General features: G+C 33.8%; 1 protein-coding gene across 1 annotated transcript in view; it reads right to left on the bottom strand.

The window, feature by feature from the left end:
* LOC105201768 (dual specificity protein kinase splA) overlaps positions 1 to 18,149 on the bottom strand; it is an 81,128-nt gene extending 62,979 nt beyond the window's left edge. Inside the window, exons 1-2 of the mRNA XM_011169959.3 lie at positions 17,645 to 18,149; positions 9,980 to 10,035 (exon numbers count right to left, since the gene is read on the bottom strand). Coding sequence (XP_011168261.2) covers positions 9,980 to 10,012 — 33 coding nt within the window. The 5' untranslated portion in view covers positions 10,013 to 10,035; positions 17,645 to 18,149. The remainder of the gene's footprint in view (positions 1 to 9,979; positions 10,036 to 17,644) is intronic.
* Positions 18,150 to 18,495: the final 346 nt, after the last annotated feature.

Here is an 18,495-nt window from a genome sequence, read left to right as displayed (position 1 = left end):
TACGTAACAGGTATTGTAAACCCGTGAAGAAAAGAACTGATAAAGTATTTCAATAAACTGATTATTGCGTATCATTAACTGATAACATTTCATGCGGTGTCAGTTACTGATATAGTAATCGGTTTATATTGGAACACTATCAGTTCTCCTTTTTAAGAAAACGCATTCTGCCAAGCTGTGAGTATTTATCAAACAAATCAGCAAATGATTTTAACTTAAAATCCATAGTGATCTACGTTTAATTAGCGATAAGATATAAATGAACGAAACGTATATTTGTGCGTAATCAACTATTTTTTGCAAGTAAGAAGAATAAACCTGAAATAAACATGAAACAACAAGAAATGCTGTTTTTCGAAGCGGATTCTTGTTGCTCGATAATTTTTCATATCAATTATTAAATATATTTTTCAGTTCTATAAGCTACGTACCGATATCGATTATCGGTAAACTTAAAACGCAAGCGTAAATTGAAGCTGGAAATATCTCACATTAATTTTTGATCGTCAAAAATAATGATCCTGCTACAAGCGCCTTAAAACTTATTGCGAAAATTAAATTCGCCGATTAAATTAGTGTGAGATATTATGTTTAGCTTCAATTTACGATTATATTTTAAGTCTCATAATCATATCTCAGCAGCAGTTTACAAAACTGAAAAATATATTTAACAATAATTGACATGAAAATATTATTAAGCGCCAAGAGTCGCTTCAAAAAATGTTCAAAAAATGGAACTTCTTATTTTTTGTATCATCCACATATCGATTTAATATTCAACCTATTACTGAATAAATAAAAAATTCTACTTTACACACGGTATGTAAAATTGTTCTTAGATTTTTTTTACTCGAGAAAAAAGGAGATACGATGAGGAAAGAACCTAATGGATTAATTCGGTTAATTTGATGAGAGGCTACGATTAAGAGCAGAGCATACACAATCGATACATCGATCGCGGATTACGCGCGAAAAGCAGGAAGCTATCTGTTTCCGGAAACAGGTATTTGCACTTAGGCCTCTCTTGCGGTTCTTCCGTCTCTTCAGCTCTGTCGTATTGTGTCGTGTTGTGTGTCGTAAACGTCACTCGCGAAATCTACCTGATGGCAAACGGACGGGGAATGCGTGCTCATCAAAGCAGCACGAGCAAAAGCCGACACGGACAAAGACGAGACAAAGAGCGATGGTATTCGGATCAAATGGAAAGGAGTGCCATTTGATACAGTTAACCCATTAATACGGCTCAGTACTCTCTTACTGTAAATGTTAGTTACGTTACAACGTTACCTAATTAATTAGAACAAGATTGCTTGTAGCTCAATAAAATTTTTTTTTTTAATAATTCGATAAAAAATTGATTAGTTAATTCTTAATGAATATTCTTGATGAGGTAACGATTGAAATCTGTTAAATAAACACTGACCATTTATCTCGCGATGTATTGCTGAATGCGTACCGGTCTCCTAAAGTGCATCTGTTCAATATTTTACTTTTTTTTTTCAATCAACATTATAATCAACATTTTGTGACAAAAATAAAAAGTAAATAAAAAATAAATAATACAGACAAAAATTTAACAAGTTTTATTTTGTTTTATGCATGCTATCAGCATTTTAGAAAATCAGGTATATCTGAAAAGTAAATTTTTCGTCAACTTATAATTATGCAATTTTATTTTGAATTGTTATATTTTTCATAAAAGAGGGCTTGTTGTAAAATATTTTACATTCATTGTATATACATATTTATAATTATTATAAAAATAAATAAATTATAATTATTATAAAATCGATAAATTCTATCAAGTTTCCTAATTCGTAAATTCATCACAAATTTTTTTAAAAAGAAATGATTCTAATGTAAGACTGATAAATAATAATAGTAAAACTAGTAATTGTTATGCGAAAAAATATGCCAATACAAAAATAAATTCAGGTCAGTTTTATCTCGATGTTCTTTTTATTACTCTTATTTATTAATTATTGAATATCTAACTACTTTTTCGATAAATTATTAATACTATAATTTCAAACTTTGATTTGCATCCAAATCAACACCAAATACAAAATACAATAAAAATAGCTTAAGTGATATGCATTTGGCAACTAACCCTTAATTAAAAATCATCCAAGCATATTTGACGAAAGCTACTAAAAATACTTAGATTTTCAACATTATTTTTATTCAGAACGGAGCGAAGAACGTTGAGAACAATTTTTTTTTCATATTAAAAGCATGAAAAGATTGCATTTGACATTTGCAATTTATTCATGTAGACTCGCTTATCTGCTTGATTGTATTACTCTGCACAACCATCGCGCTTCGACTCCAAACGGGCGTCATGTATAACGCAACAGTCAAAGTGTCAAAGAGTTAATACCGTCGAAGATTGCTACGGACGTGTTCAGCAATGAAATTAGCATACGATCGAATCAGCAGGAGCAGCAGCTCGCTGTCGTCGTTGACCGATTGTGAGTTGCAGTAGAGGCGTATACGCCTTTGGTATTTAGCGTAATATCGAGGCAAATGTGAAAACGATACTCGCGTATGACGCTCGGATGCACATCCGCCTATCAATAAACGACAGCTATAGGTATTTGTATGCATTATGGAATTCCTGTGTCTACGGAGCGGATATACGTACCTAGATAGAACGCCGCGATAATACCATAAGCCTACGGCAAGAAACACCGCTGGCGCAAAGGCAAATGTCATTAAAATTCACCATCACGCTTCATACTTATTTATTCATTCAAATTATCTATCGATTACTTCGAGCTTATCATTTTACGAGGCACCGCATCAATTAGAAAAATTTACATCTACTTTTTAAACAGAGATAGAAAAATTTATTAATTAATCAGCATTGATTAAATAATAAATGATTTTTGATCAATCTCTACAAATTACACAAAATTGATAGAAAGCATTGTATTTCACTACAATTTTTTAGACTGTTGTTATTTTATCTGCATTTAGTGTATCGATCTGTTAAACAATATATAATTATAAAATAAAAAAATCGAAACTATAATTTTTATATTTGACGCTTCAGATTAGTATGAAGATAATCAATTATTTAATAATTCAATGTTTAAAAATTGAATATTTAAAAAATTAAGTTATTACTACAATTATCTTTTATCTATAACAAAACGTTTATCCTAAAGATAAGATGTCGATCGTTAATGGATTAAGCAAATGCAGTTCAAATTTTTACATCCCTCAAATAGCCCTATCGTAATTGCGATAAAAGGCGGTTTATACCTCTTCCGACTACAACTGCAACGTCCATTTCCAACGTGCTAATGGGTACATTCCATCATGGTCGAACATGGGTCAAAATTGCACTCGTGAAACGTTCAAATAACTTGGAATTTGCTGTCGGACGAGTAAATCGCTAGTGAATTCTGAGGTATTAGTTGGAATTATCGGGCTTAGGCTATTATTTACTGTAAATAACAACGCAATAATACCTGTTTAAGCAGCGGGCGCTAATCTTTCGGTTAGGAATATTACGGTATTACTTAACGAAAATAATGATTCCCGTTCCAATAGTAGTAATTTTTTGATCGAAAATTGACCAACCAATTTTTTGTCAACTTTCCAACTTCCAAACAAATATATATCAATATGTAACAAAAATTATAAAAAATTATTATAGGTGACAAAATATTGAAAAACACTAATAATTTTATAAAATTTTTCTAGTGTACAGATTATTATGATGAATAAAGGAATTTATAAAAGATACTGTAAGACTTCAAGAAACCTGCATTCAGTGTATTGTATTACAGATTCATCGATAATTACTTTAATTCCTTCAAAACACATTTTTTTCTACCAGAACAGATTTCTATGAAATCTCGCAATTTTGTTTTTTTGAATTGCTAATTACGAATTTAAGTCAAATTTCAAAAATTTTTAATGGCAGATCCAATATGACTGCCATGTAAAGATAAATTAGTTTGAGTAAATATTAATCAAATTTGAAGATTTTTCAAATTGTTAATTATAAATTTCATGTAAAATTTGCAAAATTCATAATGATGAATCCAATATAGCCGCCATTTTGAGTTAACAATTGTTTGCCCATAAATCTAACAAACAACTTGTTTAAATTTTTTTTCTCGATATAATATGAGGTGGATGCAAGAAATTGTCTCATATTTGTCAAATAAAGTTGAAAACGGAATTTCAGCAAATTGGAAGCAAAATCGTCGCCTTGGGGGCTTCAGTATACTTTTTCATCTAGAGAGAAATTGTTTAATTTTCTTTTCAAAGTATATTTCAGTTTTCTAATTTAATGCATCAAAGCGCGATAGAAAAGCGTATCAATTTTTTTTTGCATCAACCTAATAATTTACCAGTATTATTGAAATAGATTAACGTCTGTAAGACGAGCGTATGAACGAACGAACAGGGGAAGCAAAGAGAATTCAATTCGCGTTTCAGTCCAATACGTGAGAGTACGTCAAAGAAAGTTCCAAATAAATTTAATCTCGCGCTTGCTGCTATTCACTCGTTCGTTGCTCATATATGCGCGTATATGTATCATCTTAATGTCTGCACACTGAAATACTACCTTAATACCCGCACATTGTAAAATTAGTGTACACGCATTTGGTCAGCGGTTTAACTCTCTATATGTTCATTGTTCTCACGAGATAGATCAACGCGCTCTATATGCAGTCAGCACACATTCGCTGAGATAATTACTTTTCTTAATTAAGGAGTAATATCAAATATATAGGTAGTGTCAGCATTATTATTCAGTTCCTGACATTCGCAACTTCCCATCGACGCATTCGAGCAAATTCGCTCATGTAGAAGAAGAGATCGAGAAAAGAAAGTCGGGGGGCCGTTCACATGGATCCGCCTCCGCCATCGCCGCTATCAAGAGGAGAGAGAGGGGGAAAGAGGGAAAGAGAGAGAAAGAGAGAGAGAGCAATGACGTGTGTCATTAAAATCGTATTTGCTTATCTTGTAGATGCGGTAATGGCCGTTGGCGACCCCACGCGATCATCGTGATTTTGTGACTTTTTTACGATGGTAATAAAGGTTCTAGATGCCTCTTACATCTGATTTTGAATTACATATTTGGCTCAATGTAAAAACTGTGCAATCCCTATAAGTGCTACAATATCATTTAATACCAAATAATATTCCTGAAATATTATTTAATATTAATAAAAAATGGTTATGTGTTCGCTCTTGATAATATTATATAAAAATTATGTAAGAAGTAAATAATATTATTTGCTTCAATATTTTAAATTATCGGGAATATTATAACTTTGAAATATAATAATTATAAAGTTTATGAAAATATTCTATGCATATAATTCACATCAATTTTTGATCACAATAATATTCGTAGAACATCTTCATGATATTCCACAGTCATTAAAATAATATACCACAAATATTATATAAAAACGGACATATAACATCAATACAATATTCCCATAATATTAAAATAATATTAAAAATATTGAATAATATTCTTAGAATATTATTTTGATTTTTAATAATATTCGTATACATAATATTTTAGAAATATCGTAACGCTAAAAGAGATAAAATCTATCTTTTAAATGAACGAAATCTTGATGCATAGCAATGTTTACAGTTGTAAGTGAAGAGGATTATGCCGCTAAGGTTAATTTACTGAATCGTTATAATAAAATAATAAATTTTTTCATGTAGGAAGGATATTAATAAACATCCTTTTCCAAGCTTTTGAAAATTACATAGAGAATCATCATATACTAATTAGGCAATACGTAGAATATATCTAACTAATTCTTACTAATAAACTCAATCTTGAGTACCAAAATTCTCTAGCGGTTAACCTCAGAGCTATACGCGTCTAATGCCTAAAGGCAAAGCACTAGTTATGCTAGGTGCATCCTTTGACTACGTAACTATGAAGATGCCACCGTTAGCGGTGTTTAGATCTGTATCCAACATTTTAGTGCTCTCATGTCGCAGCAGTTAAATGTAAAACGGGATAACATATTTACTTCTATCTCGCTTGGATGCATTTGATCGAAACACAGCGCGAGAAACTTAAAAAGTGTCGGGGAAAGTTAGATACGCTGGATAACAGATCTTATCGATAAAGTATGGTCGCCGGTACTTCACATATACGTGATCAAAGACTATATCGTATGCAGTTCACTGAGAATTTTTCATATCGGAGACCGTACGTTCCGCTCGACACGGGTAGAGTTGTTCTAAATTCTTTAAAAAAAGAAAGACACATTTTGCAAGATCGATTTCCGCATATTGAAATTCAAAAAGTAGGTTACTAACTTGGCGAACGATTTCCGCTCAGCAAAATAAAAGAAAAAATATAATATTGTACGATTTACAAACACATGTCGAAAAAATTCTTTAATAAATGTATCAAGCGACCTCTGTTACTTTATACTTTTATATCAAATTTTTATAAATTATTAATATTTATATCTGTTATCAAAATTATTACATATAAATGTAAAAATAAGATTAAAACTGAAAAATACACAAGTTTCTTAAAAAGACTGTATGCAATATGTTTTACTGATACGATCATCCTATGACTTCGCTTTTAAACGGGTGATACATTTTTGCAATTTACTCAAACGATACGGAATAATAACGATACGAAAGAATTTTTCATATCCCCCAGACCGTACGTTCCGCTCGACTCGCGAGTAGAGTCGTTCTATTATAAATTCTTAAAAAAGAGAGAGACATTTTCTAAGATCGATTTCTGCATCTTTACAATAAAATTCAGAAAAGAGGCTGCTAACTTAGCGAACGATTTCTGCTCAATAAAATAAAAAAAAGATACATGATTTATAAAAAGATCATATATGATTTATGCGAAAATTTTTTAATTCTTTAATAAAAGTATTATACGCAATATTTGTTATATTTTTATACTTTTATCTTTAATTTCTGTTTACAATATTAATATTTGTACCTGTTATTAATATTATATAAATAATATATAAATGTAAAAATGAGATTAAAATTAAAAGTTATAACTTTCTAAAGAATAAAGTATAATTTATAATATTGCGTTTTATTAGACGTACAAATTTTTTATTCGATGCTTTTATATTCAGTGTCTTATAACTTTATTTTTAAACTAAATATTTCTCTCTTCTTTTGCGGTTTTCAAGTATAGATCTTTACATTTTCAGAATATACCTCACTATATATCTTGGCGAAGCAGACGATATAGCTTTACAAAACAGTGAACGTGATGGGAGTCTGAAAAACAGCATTTGAGGTACTGCATTTTTTCGCATTTCATTAAAAAATAATGCTGCCGAAGCCACGGAAATGATTCGTTCTGCTCTGCATGAAAAAGCTGGTGGCTCATAAAACGTGTAAAAATTAGCATCAAAGGTTCCGGAGTGAAAATTTTTTGTAGCACAATACTCGGCCACGTGCCGCAAAGAAGATAAAAGATGTTATTTATGCTTTAGGCTGAGAAATTATCCTTCATGCGGATTTTGCCTCAAACTTAACCCGGTTGAATTATCACCTGTTTGTAAATACTCTGAATTTAAATTGGAAAAAAAGCACTAAATTAACGTGCACATCTAACACAATGATACATCTAATAATCCCATTTTTAAATTGGCAATACATTTTTGGCGATTTCCATGCTCAAGAGATAGGAGAATAATATGGTCTGCGCCAGTATTCGCGGATGAAACGTATCCAAATCTCGTTTAAGCGCACTAACGAAACAAATGGAACGCGAGATACGTACAATTTATGGCGACGATACATTGTATCCACGCGGCGCAGATAAATCCGCTAATTAATACTGTACCGTTAATTGCGATCGGTCCGGCTAGCGGGCACAGGACGATCTGCGCCGTGTGTGTCGATTAATATCGATTACATTCATGTCTATTACGACGCGCGGCCGCGACTCGACGCCGTAAAATCGTACGAAGCGATAACGAGATCTAATTCTGTCGCGTATTGCATAATGAATAGCGAGTAACGAGGAAACGAGCAACGACTGCTGTCACCTGTCACTCTATCCCGAAACTGCTGTCGCGCTTCGTCGCCGCGCCTGTGCAAAACTGAATATGATCGCGTTACAACAATAACAATTGATTATTTCTGCGATTATTCTCGTAATTGATTAACGATCGTAATTAGAACAGTTATCAATCAAGCACTTTTATTCAAACTTTCAAAACTTCGCCATAAATGCCAAATGTGTCCTCTATCGAACAGTTTAAGCCATTAACAACGTTGCAAGTAAACTTTATTCGAGAAATAAAAAGGGTTTGCAATGTTATTGGTATGTTAATAGAACGACTCTGTGTTTTATTAGCGCGCATTACTATCCAATATCCGAATGTTCCATAATTAGTCCACAAATATTGCTGTTTCGGCCAGCAATTCATACCTCGTTGAATCGCAACTCGAGCGTGATAAATAAAATGTACGATGCCGCTGGCAAATTTAATGTAAAGTGACGAAAACACTCCTCCCGGCGAACCTTTCTTTTATCGTTCAGGAATCGTGTGAATCAATTAAAATTTTACCTTCAAATTGTTATGCGAGAACGTCCAACCCACAAAATTATAATGTTTTAAGTATTGTGATCATTGGGTAATCCGTGCATTTTTCTATATTTAACAAAAAAAGATGCAAACCTGATATGTGTCTAAAATTAATAAAGAAAGTTTTTATTTACATTTTTATTATATAAATTACATCAAGTGTTATTTGCATTTTTCTCGAAAGAGACTTCATGTGAATTGGATGTGTCTTGCATAACTACGGCCAATTATTAAAATTATCCTGTGTCTTTGGTAAATTTAGAATTTCTACAATTGAATCTGCTATTGTTGAGGTTCCATTGTAGTATTCTAGTAAGATTATGCTAAAGATTTTTCCTGCATTTAAACGTTCTCCCCTTCAAAACACAAAATTAAACATACAATGTAGAATTCGAACAGAAATGTATCAAAGGGAGTGTAAAAGTTTAATAATAAAAGCTTTCCACAATTTATTAAAATTAAAAAAGCTCGATAAGTTTTAATGAGAGAAAATCCATTGCGGAATTTTAATGTGCATGGTGGAGGAATTAATAGATCGGCAGATATTACTTCGTACGCATTGTTTAATTAGTGTCCGCATTCCTATATAAATAATACTCGTTATTTTAATTAACGACCGACTCAATTTGTTCGAGCCTTCAGCAGGAAAAATTGCGAAAAGAGAAATACTACGAAGTTTCATTTAAATTACTTCAAGCGAAAAAATAGTAAAATATCAAAAAATAAAATACGTCTGATTTTTCACAAAGTTAGAGAAGCATTCGTGTTTCACTACTATCTACTACGCTATACACAGCGGACTCGCTTTTGTTCCTTTAGCAAGTCGTTAGTTCAAACTTGCACTGTGTCGTACATTCCGTCCCTTCCGGGCTCACGAGTTCACTGTGTCATCTCTCTGCCGAGTTGCCACGGTGAAACATAAACGCAAGAAATCGCGTACGCGATCAAGATAGCCGTTGCGATATGTTCCGTTACGGATCAATTATATCTGTAATGCGATATTAAATTTCTTCTTTTTTTTCTGCGTTCTCGTACGACTCGCTTTTCTCCATTTCCTTCTTTCCCCTTCCCTTCTTTCTCGCTTCGTCTCTCTGCCGAGTATTAACCCGGTAGCCTACTTCTCGACGCCAACAGCCCGGAGGCTTTCGAAAATACTCCGCGCGGCTGTTTCCAACGCGGTCACTTTGGACGCGAGATGCCAAAAGATAACGACGATAATCATCTTAGAAGAACTCTATCTCAAGAGACCATCGGCCAAGACTCTCATGTACGAGAGATGCGAAGGCCAAACGCGGGAAAAATATAAAAAAAATTTGCACGCGCGTCCTTTCCCGGTTATCAAAGGTAAACTAAAGTAAATCACTACTTTAGAGAAATGTATTAAATTCACTCACCACGTCGGCAACGTTGCCGGAGCCCTCCCTCATGCCATCCCTGTCCGTGTGTCCTTCTGAAAAAGACAAGACACTTGTCAGTAAAGATATCCCTGTACGTGCTCTCAAGATTTAATTTTGCGAAAGTGAATTTCTTTTAATCGATTAAAACGTATCAGGGTATTTCTCAAATTTTGAAAAAGAAATCCCTGATTTTCCAGATTTATTCAAATTCTAAGAATTAGAGAATTTTTTAATACAGATTTGAAATAAATTTATTTTACACCTTTCCTTATAAGGAAAAACTTTTCTCTTTTTCTACCCAGAGAAAAGTTTCTTCAATTTAAAAAATATTTATTTGAATCAAAGAAATGTTTGTGCATTGCTATATGGTTAAAGAAAAGTTTCTTTGATTTGAAGAAATGTCTTGGTTGTTCCTTTTATTAGAATTAAAAAAAAATAATAATTTAGTTGTGCAACGTAAATCTTTTCTTAAATGAAAAACATATTTTTAAAACTAGAACATCTAAATTATTTCTTGTTTTTCTATCAGTACTTTGTTTAAATTAAAAAATTATTTGTTTAAATGAAACAAATCATTTGAACAAATAATTTATTTACTTTAAAAAAGGTTAATAACAACGTCATTTTTGGAAATCAAATAAAGAAAAATTAAACAGTTTCGAGACAAACGTCTTTCAGATATGATTATTTTATACACAACTAGTTTTGACACTTTGTTAAAGATACGTAAAATAAACATGTATGATATAAGCGTATGAACATATAACTATGTAATAATATGAATATATAAATGTGACATGTAACGATATCTATACATGGATTTAACTCCGGAAGTATAAAATTCGAAAGGTGATTAAAAACACAACGTCTAATTTAGAACAATGTATTGTCTTCTACTATCACTAATTTTTTTCATAAAAACTTGCGAGTAACAAGAAAATGTATATGGATATACATATATGTTATATTTATTGCCAATTGATTTTGCATCATTAAAAGAAAATTATCAAAAAAACAATTTTATGAGTAAAGGAGAGAATTTAAATTTAAAAATAAAGTTTCCTAAAAATTTTGTTGTAAGTACCAAAAAAATCCCCTGAAAATCATGGATTTTCAAGGATAAAAAATTAATTCCCAGATTCCCGAGAAAATTACAGGTTTTCCCAATTTTTTTCCAACAATAAACACTCTGCTTATTGATATTTTTCACAGCACACAACTGTTTAGAAGCTGCTTGCTGTTAAAAAATTTGCGCCTCTCTAAAATAGCTTTAGGGCAGAATTCGAACCGACGAAGCAAAAACCGCAGATTCCAAAGTGCGAAAAACAAAGATAAAAAATTGCAGAAAAGTGGAAAACATGTGAGAGAAGAGAAAAAAAGATCTATTACTACTCATGCGTGGCGTAAATTGTCTGTATTTCGTCAAAACATCGGAATGAGTGATAATAAGTGATAATCGGAGATGCCGATTGTAAATTGCAATTGCGAAACAATTGATTCCGCGAGCGTGAAAACTTATTCAGCAGATTTTCGCTATAAGTCATCTAACGACTGTTGAAATGGAAAATTCCATTTGTGCGTTTCGTATAACATCTTTTAAATGTGAATACAGCTAATAAAGACAAATGGATTCAGCAAACACTGAGTGCTGTCGACAGCGAACAGTAGATCCGGCACTTTTTCAAACCGTGTGCTCTTATATTTTCTTGCAGGTAGAATAAAATAAGTTTGCAAGGTTCAGGCTTGGATGGAGCTTTTCTCAAAAGAAAATTAAATGAAATATGTAAAACAGTGGTGAAAAATGTACGTACAAGAAAAGAATTACTGAAATGAGAACGACAAACGTAGCCCATTAGTCGGTATAATAAATGTATATAAAATTATTCGCAAATTACAAAATTATTCTTACATTATTACGAACCAAGCACTGAGATACCTTTCATCTAGTTGATACAGTTTTCTATTAATTATCTGCGTATTCTATATATTACAATATATCGATTTCATATACACACACACACACACACACACACACACACACACACACACACACACACACACACACACACACACACACACACACACACACACACACACACACACACACACACACACACACACACACACACACACACACACACACACACACACACACACACACACACACACACACACACACACACACACACACACACACACACACACACACACACACACACACACACACACACACACACACACACACACACACACACACACACACACACACACACACACACACACACACACACACACACACACACACACACACACACACACACACACACACACACACACACACACACACACACAACACACACACACACACACACACACACACACACACACACACACACACACACACACACACACACACACACACACACACACACACACACACACACACACACACACACACACACACACACACACACACACACACACACACACACACACACACACACACACACACACACACACACACACACACACACACACACACACACATATACATATAAAGAAGAAAGTGGTCACTCATTATGGCCACTCATTTACATTTTATACAATAACTTTATTAATAATCAATATTTTAAATGGAAAATTCAGCGGTTACACACATACACACACATTCATCAAACTGTTCTTCAATAGATTCTGGACTTGATGAAAACTTGATATGAAAAGAAAAAGAAGCCATGTTAGTCCTATTAAAACGTCAGTGCGCAAAAGGGCCCATATTATTGTTTAATTATGCATAATTCAAAATATGTACAGCTAAATAAAAAGTTAAATAACAAAAAAAATACTCGATGTACATACATTCGTGTGATAACAGCAGACTACTAAATGATAAATAATCACTAAAATTTGTCACCTAATAACGGAGATGATAAAATGACCATAATATTTACAGTTTGTAACACCATCTTCTACTCTATATCTTCTTTTCTGTAACTCAGACTCTCTCTACAGACTTGTTTTTAAATAAGATAGCATATTTTTATTAAAGTCATAACGAAGATAATAAAAGGTCAACTCTATATTGAATGTTTTTTTATGAATTAGATTACATTAATAAAAATATACCATCCCATTTTTAAAAAATGCTAACGATTTCAAAAGCTCGTCAAATAATAAGCATAAAAAAAATGCTATAATATTTTTCCCTTCAAAAAGAGCAACCTTTTCCTTTGACATCTTTTTGTATCATTAAAAATAACAGAGATATTCTAAATGATCGAGTTACAGGAAGCACATCCCGTATATTACACTGAAATATAATGCTGCGACATTAATTTATAATCGAGATGCGCTCAGAAAGAAACAAAATACTTTTAACAACTATAACGGAACGACTCGGAAGTTTTAAATCCAAATAAACATTTTATAAAGTCACGAAGATTTTAAGGACTATCAAAATAACTTAATATTTGTACAAGAAACAATATTCAACTTATTATTGTTAATATTGTAGCTGTGACAACCAGTACAGAAACTGTTAATTGAACTATATATGTTGGCTCGTTAACGCCACCTGAGCAGGTAATTCGTTAACGCCACCTCGTTAGTTATATAAACTATTAAATAGTGGTGAAACAATGGGACAACTATAACATAGTTATATGGACTTCACACAAGGACTTTCGTAATAGCTTGACAATTATACTCTTCCGGTTTAGACAAACATTTATCTGAAACGAATCATTAATTGTTCCGCGATGATACATTGTAACACATTTTTTTGTACGAATATAATATCATTACATGCACAATTCTCGTTAATACAGCTATTTTATTTTTTGTAGTCCATCCAACCGTATAATTATCAGAAATGGCTAACATTATTATGTCCCCTCACTTTGCTACTTATTCATTTTTCTTGTCGCAATTTTGTAACGCGTAATTGGAGTGTTGCTTTCTTCAATGTTCCAATTGCTATTTTTTTTCTTTTCAGAGTGTACGTACCTACAAGAATTTCGAATTAGAAATCGCTCTCATAAACACGCCGGGATCGACGCAACGCTTTCCTAAAGTGTAAAAGGGTTTAATTCTCAGGCGGGTCAGCTTTTCCTCACGAACGGGGACTCACGCGCGGTGGAATTGTGTGTTTCCGCCGCTGCTACGCCGCTTTCTCGCGAAAGTACGCTAACCGGAGAGCGTACGCGATGGCGAAATCGGTCCGAATCAGCGGCGGCGACGCCGAAGTAGCTACCGTAGCATGTTCAATGGGATTTTACGGCTGCTGTTTTTACGGCTGCTGTGCTTTGCTCGGGATTAAAGTTCCCGAGGCGTTATCGAATGTCGAAAAGAGACGCGAGAATCGAGCGCCTTTTTCGGCGCCGCGACGCTCGTCTGAATCCAGAATTCAGGGAAACTCATCGTCAGCGATATATTTCTCAGACAAAATACAAAATCGGGATGTAAGTCTTAAAAAGAGGCCATTGATTTTGGAATGGTACCGTGGGTAAATTTTCATCCAAATGTAACTCAATACAATTTAATTAATACATTTTAAAATTTTTATAGCTTAAAGTAACGTGTAATAAAATATTTTGAAAATAGCGTTAGTTCAAGACAATTCCAGTTGCAATTTATTTTAACACCTTGTAATCTACAAAGTAAGCATAATAAAATTCCTAATTAAACAAAATTCTTAATTATATGAGAATTTTCATGCCTGTAAATTAATTCAAGAAGTTTAGTACAGTTTGCGCTGTTAAAATTTTGATAGCTTAAAATAACGCTTAATAAGATTTTTTTCATACTAAAATAGTATTGGTTCACGTTCTAATTTCAGTTTATTTTAACACCTTGTTACGTAAAGTAGGAGTCTCATTAAACGTTATTTTAAGCTATCAAAATTTTAACAGCAAAAACTGTACTAAATTTGAATTAATTCACTGGCATGAAAATTCTCACATAATTAAGAATTCTGTTTACATTTTTTTGTCTACTTTATAAATTACAAGCTGTTAATATAAATTGGAACTGGACTAGACTTGAACTAACACTATTTTAAAAATATCTTATTACATATTTTAGGCTATCAAAATATTAAAACCTATTAAACTAAAAAGTGTAAAAAAATTCTTAATTATGTGAAAGAACTTTCATCTAAGTAAATTAATTCAAGTTTAGTATGAGCACAATATCGCTGTTAAAATTTTAATAACTTAAAATTTAACATTTAATAAGATTTTTTTATATTAAAATAGTATTGACTCAAATTCATTCTAGTTCATTTCAGTTTATTTTAATACTTCGAAACCTGTAAAGCAAAAAAGGCGTAAAAAAATGTTTAATTATAAGGGAGATTCAGAATTTTCACTTAAGTAAATTCAAATTAAGTACTTTTTTTACTGTTGATTGAAATTTTGATAGCTTAAGATAACGTTTAATAAATATTTTCACACGAAAATAGTGTTGGTTCAAGTTCATTAATAGTTTCAATTTATTTTAAAACTTTGCAATTTATAAAGCAGACATAAAAAAAAAGTAAAAAAATCTTAATTACGAGGATAAATTTTCATCCAGAGTTACGTTAATGTAAGAAAAATATGAGTAGTATTTCAAGATTAAGACATCTTAAAGTTGTCTTTAGACGTCATGACTGCGTTTGCTTCGGAGCTCACAACCCTTTAAGCATCCTCGTTGTTTATCGAATATTAAACAAAGACAAATGATGCTTAAAAGCGCCGTGAGCGCCAAAGCGAACGCTGTCTAAAGATGTCTTAATACCGCCGAAGGCGCCTCATCTGATAATTTCCTATTCTAGTTTTCGCTTAGTAGAGAGTTACTTTGATATTATTTGCTTTATTAGAATTACTTGTATTATATCCACGTAATATTCCAAAATATTATGTAAAATATAAAACAATTAAAATGACAAGCGAAACAAAATGATTCAAGCGGTTCTAGTGTCCCATGTCCCGATCTTCGGACTACTTCGACCAACTCTGATTAATTTTAATCGACGATTAAATCAATCGGGAGTTGCCAATATAGAAATTAAAGTTGAGAGTTGCCATAAATTTCAAGATTACGTCTGCATGGAGATTTACGTATTGCTTATGTTATATTCACACGAATTTTTTATATAAATAACAAATGTGAATTATTATAAATTAGATAACTCGATATAGAAAAATTAAATTATAAAATTATTGATATATCTAACTTTAATATTGATATAATAAAAATATATATTAAAAATAAAAAATAAAATATAATTTTTATTATTTCTGATAAAATCTGATTCTTCTATGATCGATTCATTATTATTTATATAAACAACACGTAAAATACAGTAAAATACAATTTACATAATTTGCATTGTATACACATAACGTAAATTATTTATTTTTCACACGTAAACGCAACCCTGATTAAAACAGCTTTAGAATAAAATAGCAATTTCTCTTTTCTTTTCTCTTTATAATCTAAGTAATGTAAATCGTTATAAATGGGATTAATTCAATGTAGAAAAAACAAGTTATAAAATTGCTAATACATCTGATTTTAATATTGATAAATATATGATATAATTTATAATCTAAGCAATTTAAATTATCGCAAATTAAATATAATTTGATGCAGAAAGTAATTAAGTAATAAAATTATTAATATATTTGATTTTATTATTAATAAAATAAAAATATACTGTATTACAAGTGAAAAATGAAATATAATTTCCCTTATTTCTGATAAAATCTGAACCTTCGATGTTTACATAAACAACACGTAACCGTAAAGTTTACATAATATACATCATATGCTCGTATACACGTAATTATTTATGTTTTACACGTAACGCCCACTCCTGATTAACATAGCTTATTAAAACGAAACAGAAAGTTCTGTTTTTTCTTTATAATGTAAATAATTATAAATTGGAATAATCCAATATAGAAAAAGATGTTACTAAACAAAAATAACACAAGTAGTATAAATAACATATACATAATATTAAAAATAATCTGCTTACATTTAATCGATCATAGGATCTGATATATTCTATAGTTTTAACATGGGTGGAGCAATAGATTTGTTTTCCTATTTGACGAACACAAACTGCTAGCAACACCGCTGATAAAGTCGATTAGTTAATAGCCGATTAGTTAATGGTCCGAGTGGTCCTTCAGATACGCGCGTGTTTGGGTTTGTATTTTGTCGGCAGTTTGTTTACCTGAGCGGCGCCGCTCTCGCTCGCGATATACAAATTTGAACTCGTCGAAAAGACACCGGTGGGAAATTCGAACGCGACGGGAGATTCTGGCGAGAGCTGCGTGTAAATCAGACTGTTCGAAACGAATAGTTTGGGGGCTCCACCGATGGTGGAGTTGTTTGGTCGATCGTGCCCCAGCGACTCGAGCGTGGAGACTGCTGGAGACACAGGGCAAACAAACGCGAACGTAAACAAGTGTTTCTCGCGAGCGGAAACAACTCTCTCCGGCCTAACTCTCTTGCGACGGCGACGTCGTCTCGAGACCGACTTCGGTGCAACTTTCGAGCCAATTTCGGAGCTCGAGGTCTCCGAACGGAAGAAAAAAAATCCCGGCGCTCGATCTCTCGATTTCTCTGTTTACCTACGGAGCACTCGGAGGGGGGGGGGTCCCCACTCACCTTTTTTACGAATTGGCAAAATCTTGGCGATCCTCGACGCGCCCGCGTAATCCAGATCTCGATTGAGGACTGCCGCCCTTCCGCCGCCCGCCGTCGTTGATTCAGTGTTCCGTTTTCCTCGCCGCTCGTGCACACCGGCAATGCCGATCCTTCCGCTCTCCTTTCCCTCGAGAGAGGAAGGGAAGGCCGCTCTTTCTCGCCCTGCTGCGGCGCGATCCTAACCTCGCACCGTACGTATACACACAGACACACACACACACACACACGGAGGCACACGGACACACCAGCACCGGCCACCACAGGAACGCGATTCGCCGCGTACGCCAACGGAAATTCCTGTCGATTTCCACGACTCCGTCGCACTTGGGATTCTCGGCGCGCACTTCCGCACCGTGCAGCTCACTCCGATCCCGAGGATCACGAGGCGCCGTGGGATTCGGCGCTAATCGATCGCAGGTCGATATCCACCTCTCTTTCTATCGCACACACACAAACACACGAGACGATCGGTAAAGAACGAATGCACCGGTGATCCACGGCTCACTTCACTCGCGCCGCTCCATCCGAATTCGTGTCGAGCGGCGGTCGTGCCGATGCCGAGTCGTCGCCGCGCCGCCGCCGTCGCCGTCGCCGCCGCCGAGCGGCGTAATTTCGGCGAGTCTCGGCATTCTCCGCCGTCGCGCGGACACAGCGGGGAAAAAGCAGCGCGGCACGTCGAGCGCGGAGATCGAGCGAGCGAGGGAGCGAGCGAAAGTCGATTTTCGGCGAAATCACTCCGGGCTCCGCGGCTACGTCGAACAAAGGAGCAGGCACATCGCGGCCAACGCGCGTCACCGCGTTCTCTCTGGTCT

The sequence above is a fragment of the Solenopsis invicta genome, chromosome 12 (assembly GCF_016802725.1).
Source record: "Solenopsis invicta isolate M01_SB chromosome 12, UNIL_Sinv_3.0, whole genome shotgun sequence".
NCBI lineage: Eukaryota > Metazoa > Arthropoda > Insecta > Hymenoptera > Formicidae > Solenopsis > Solenopsis invicta.
The sequence above is the reverse complement of the archived record's forward strand: the minus strand, read 5'-3'. Positions and strand labels throughout refer to the sequence as shown.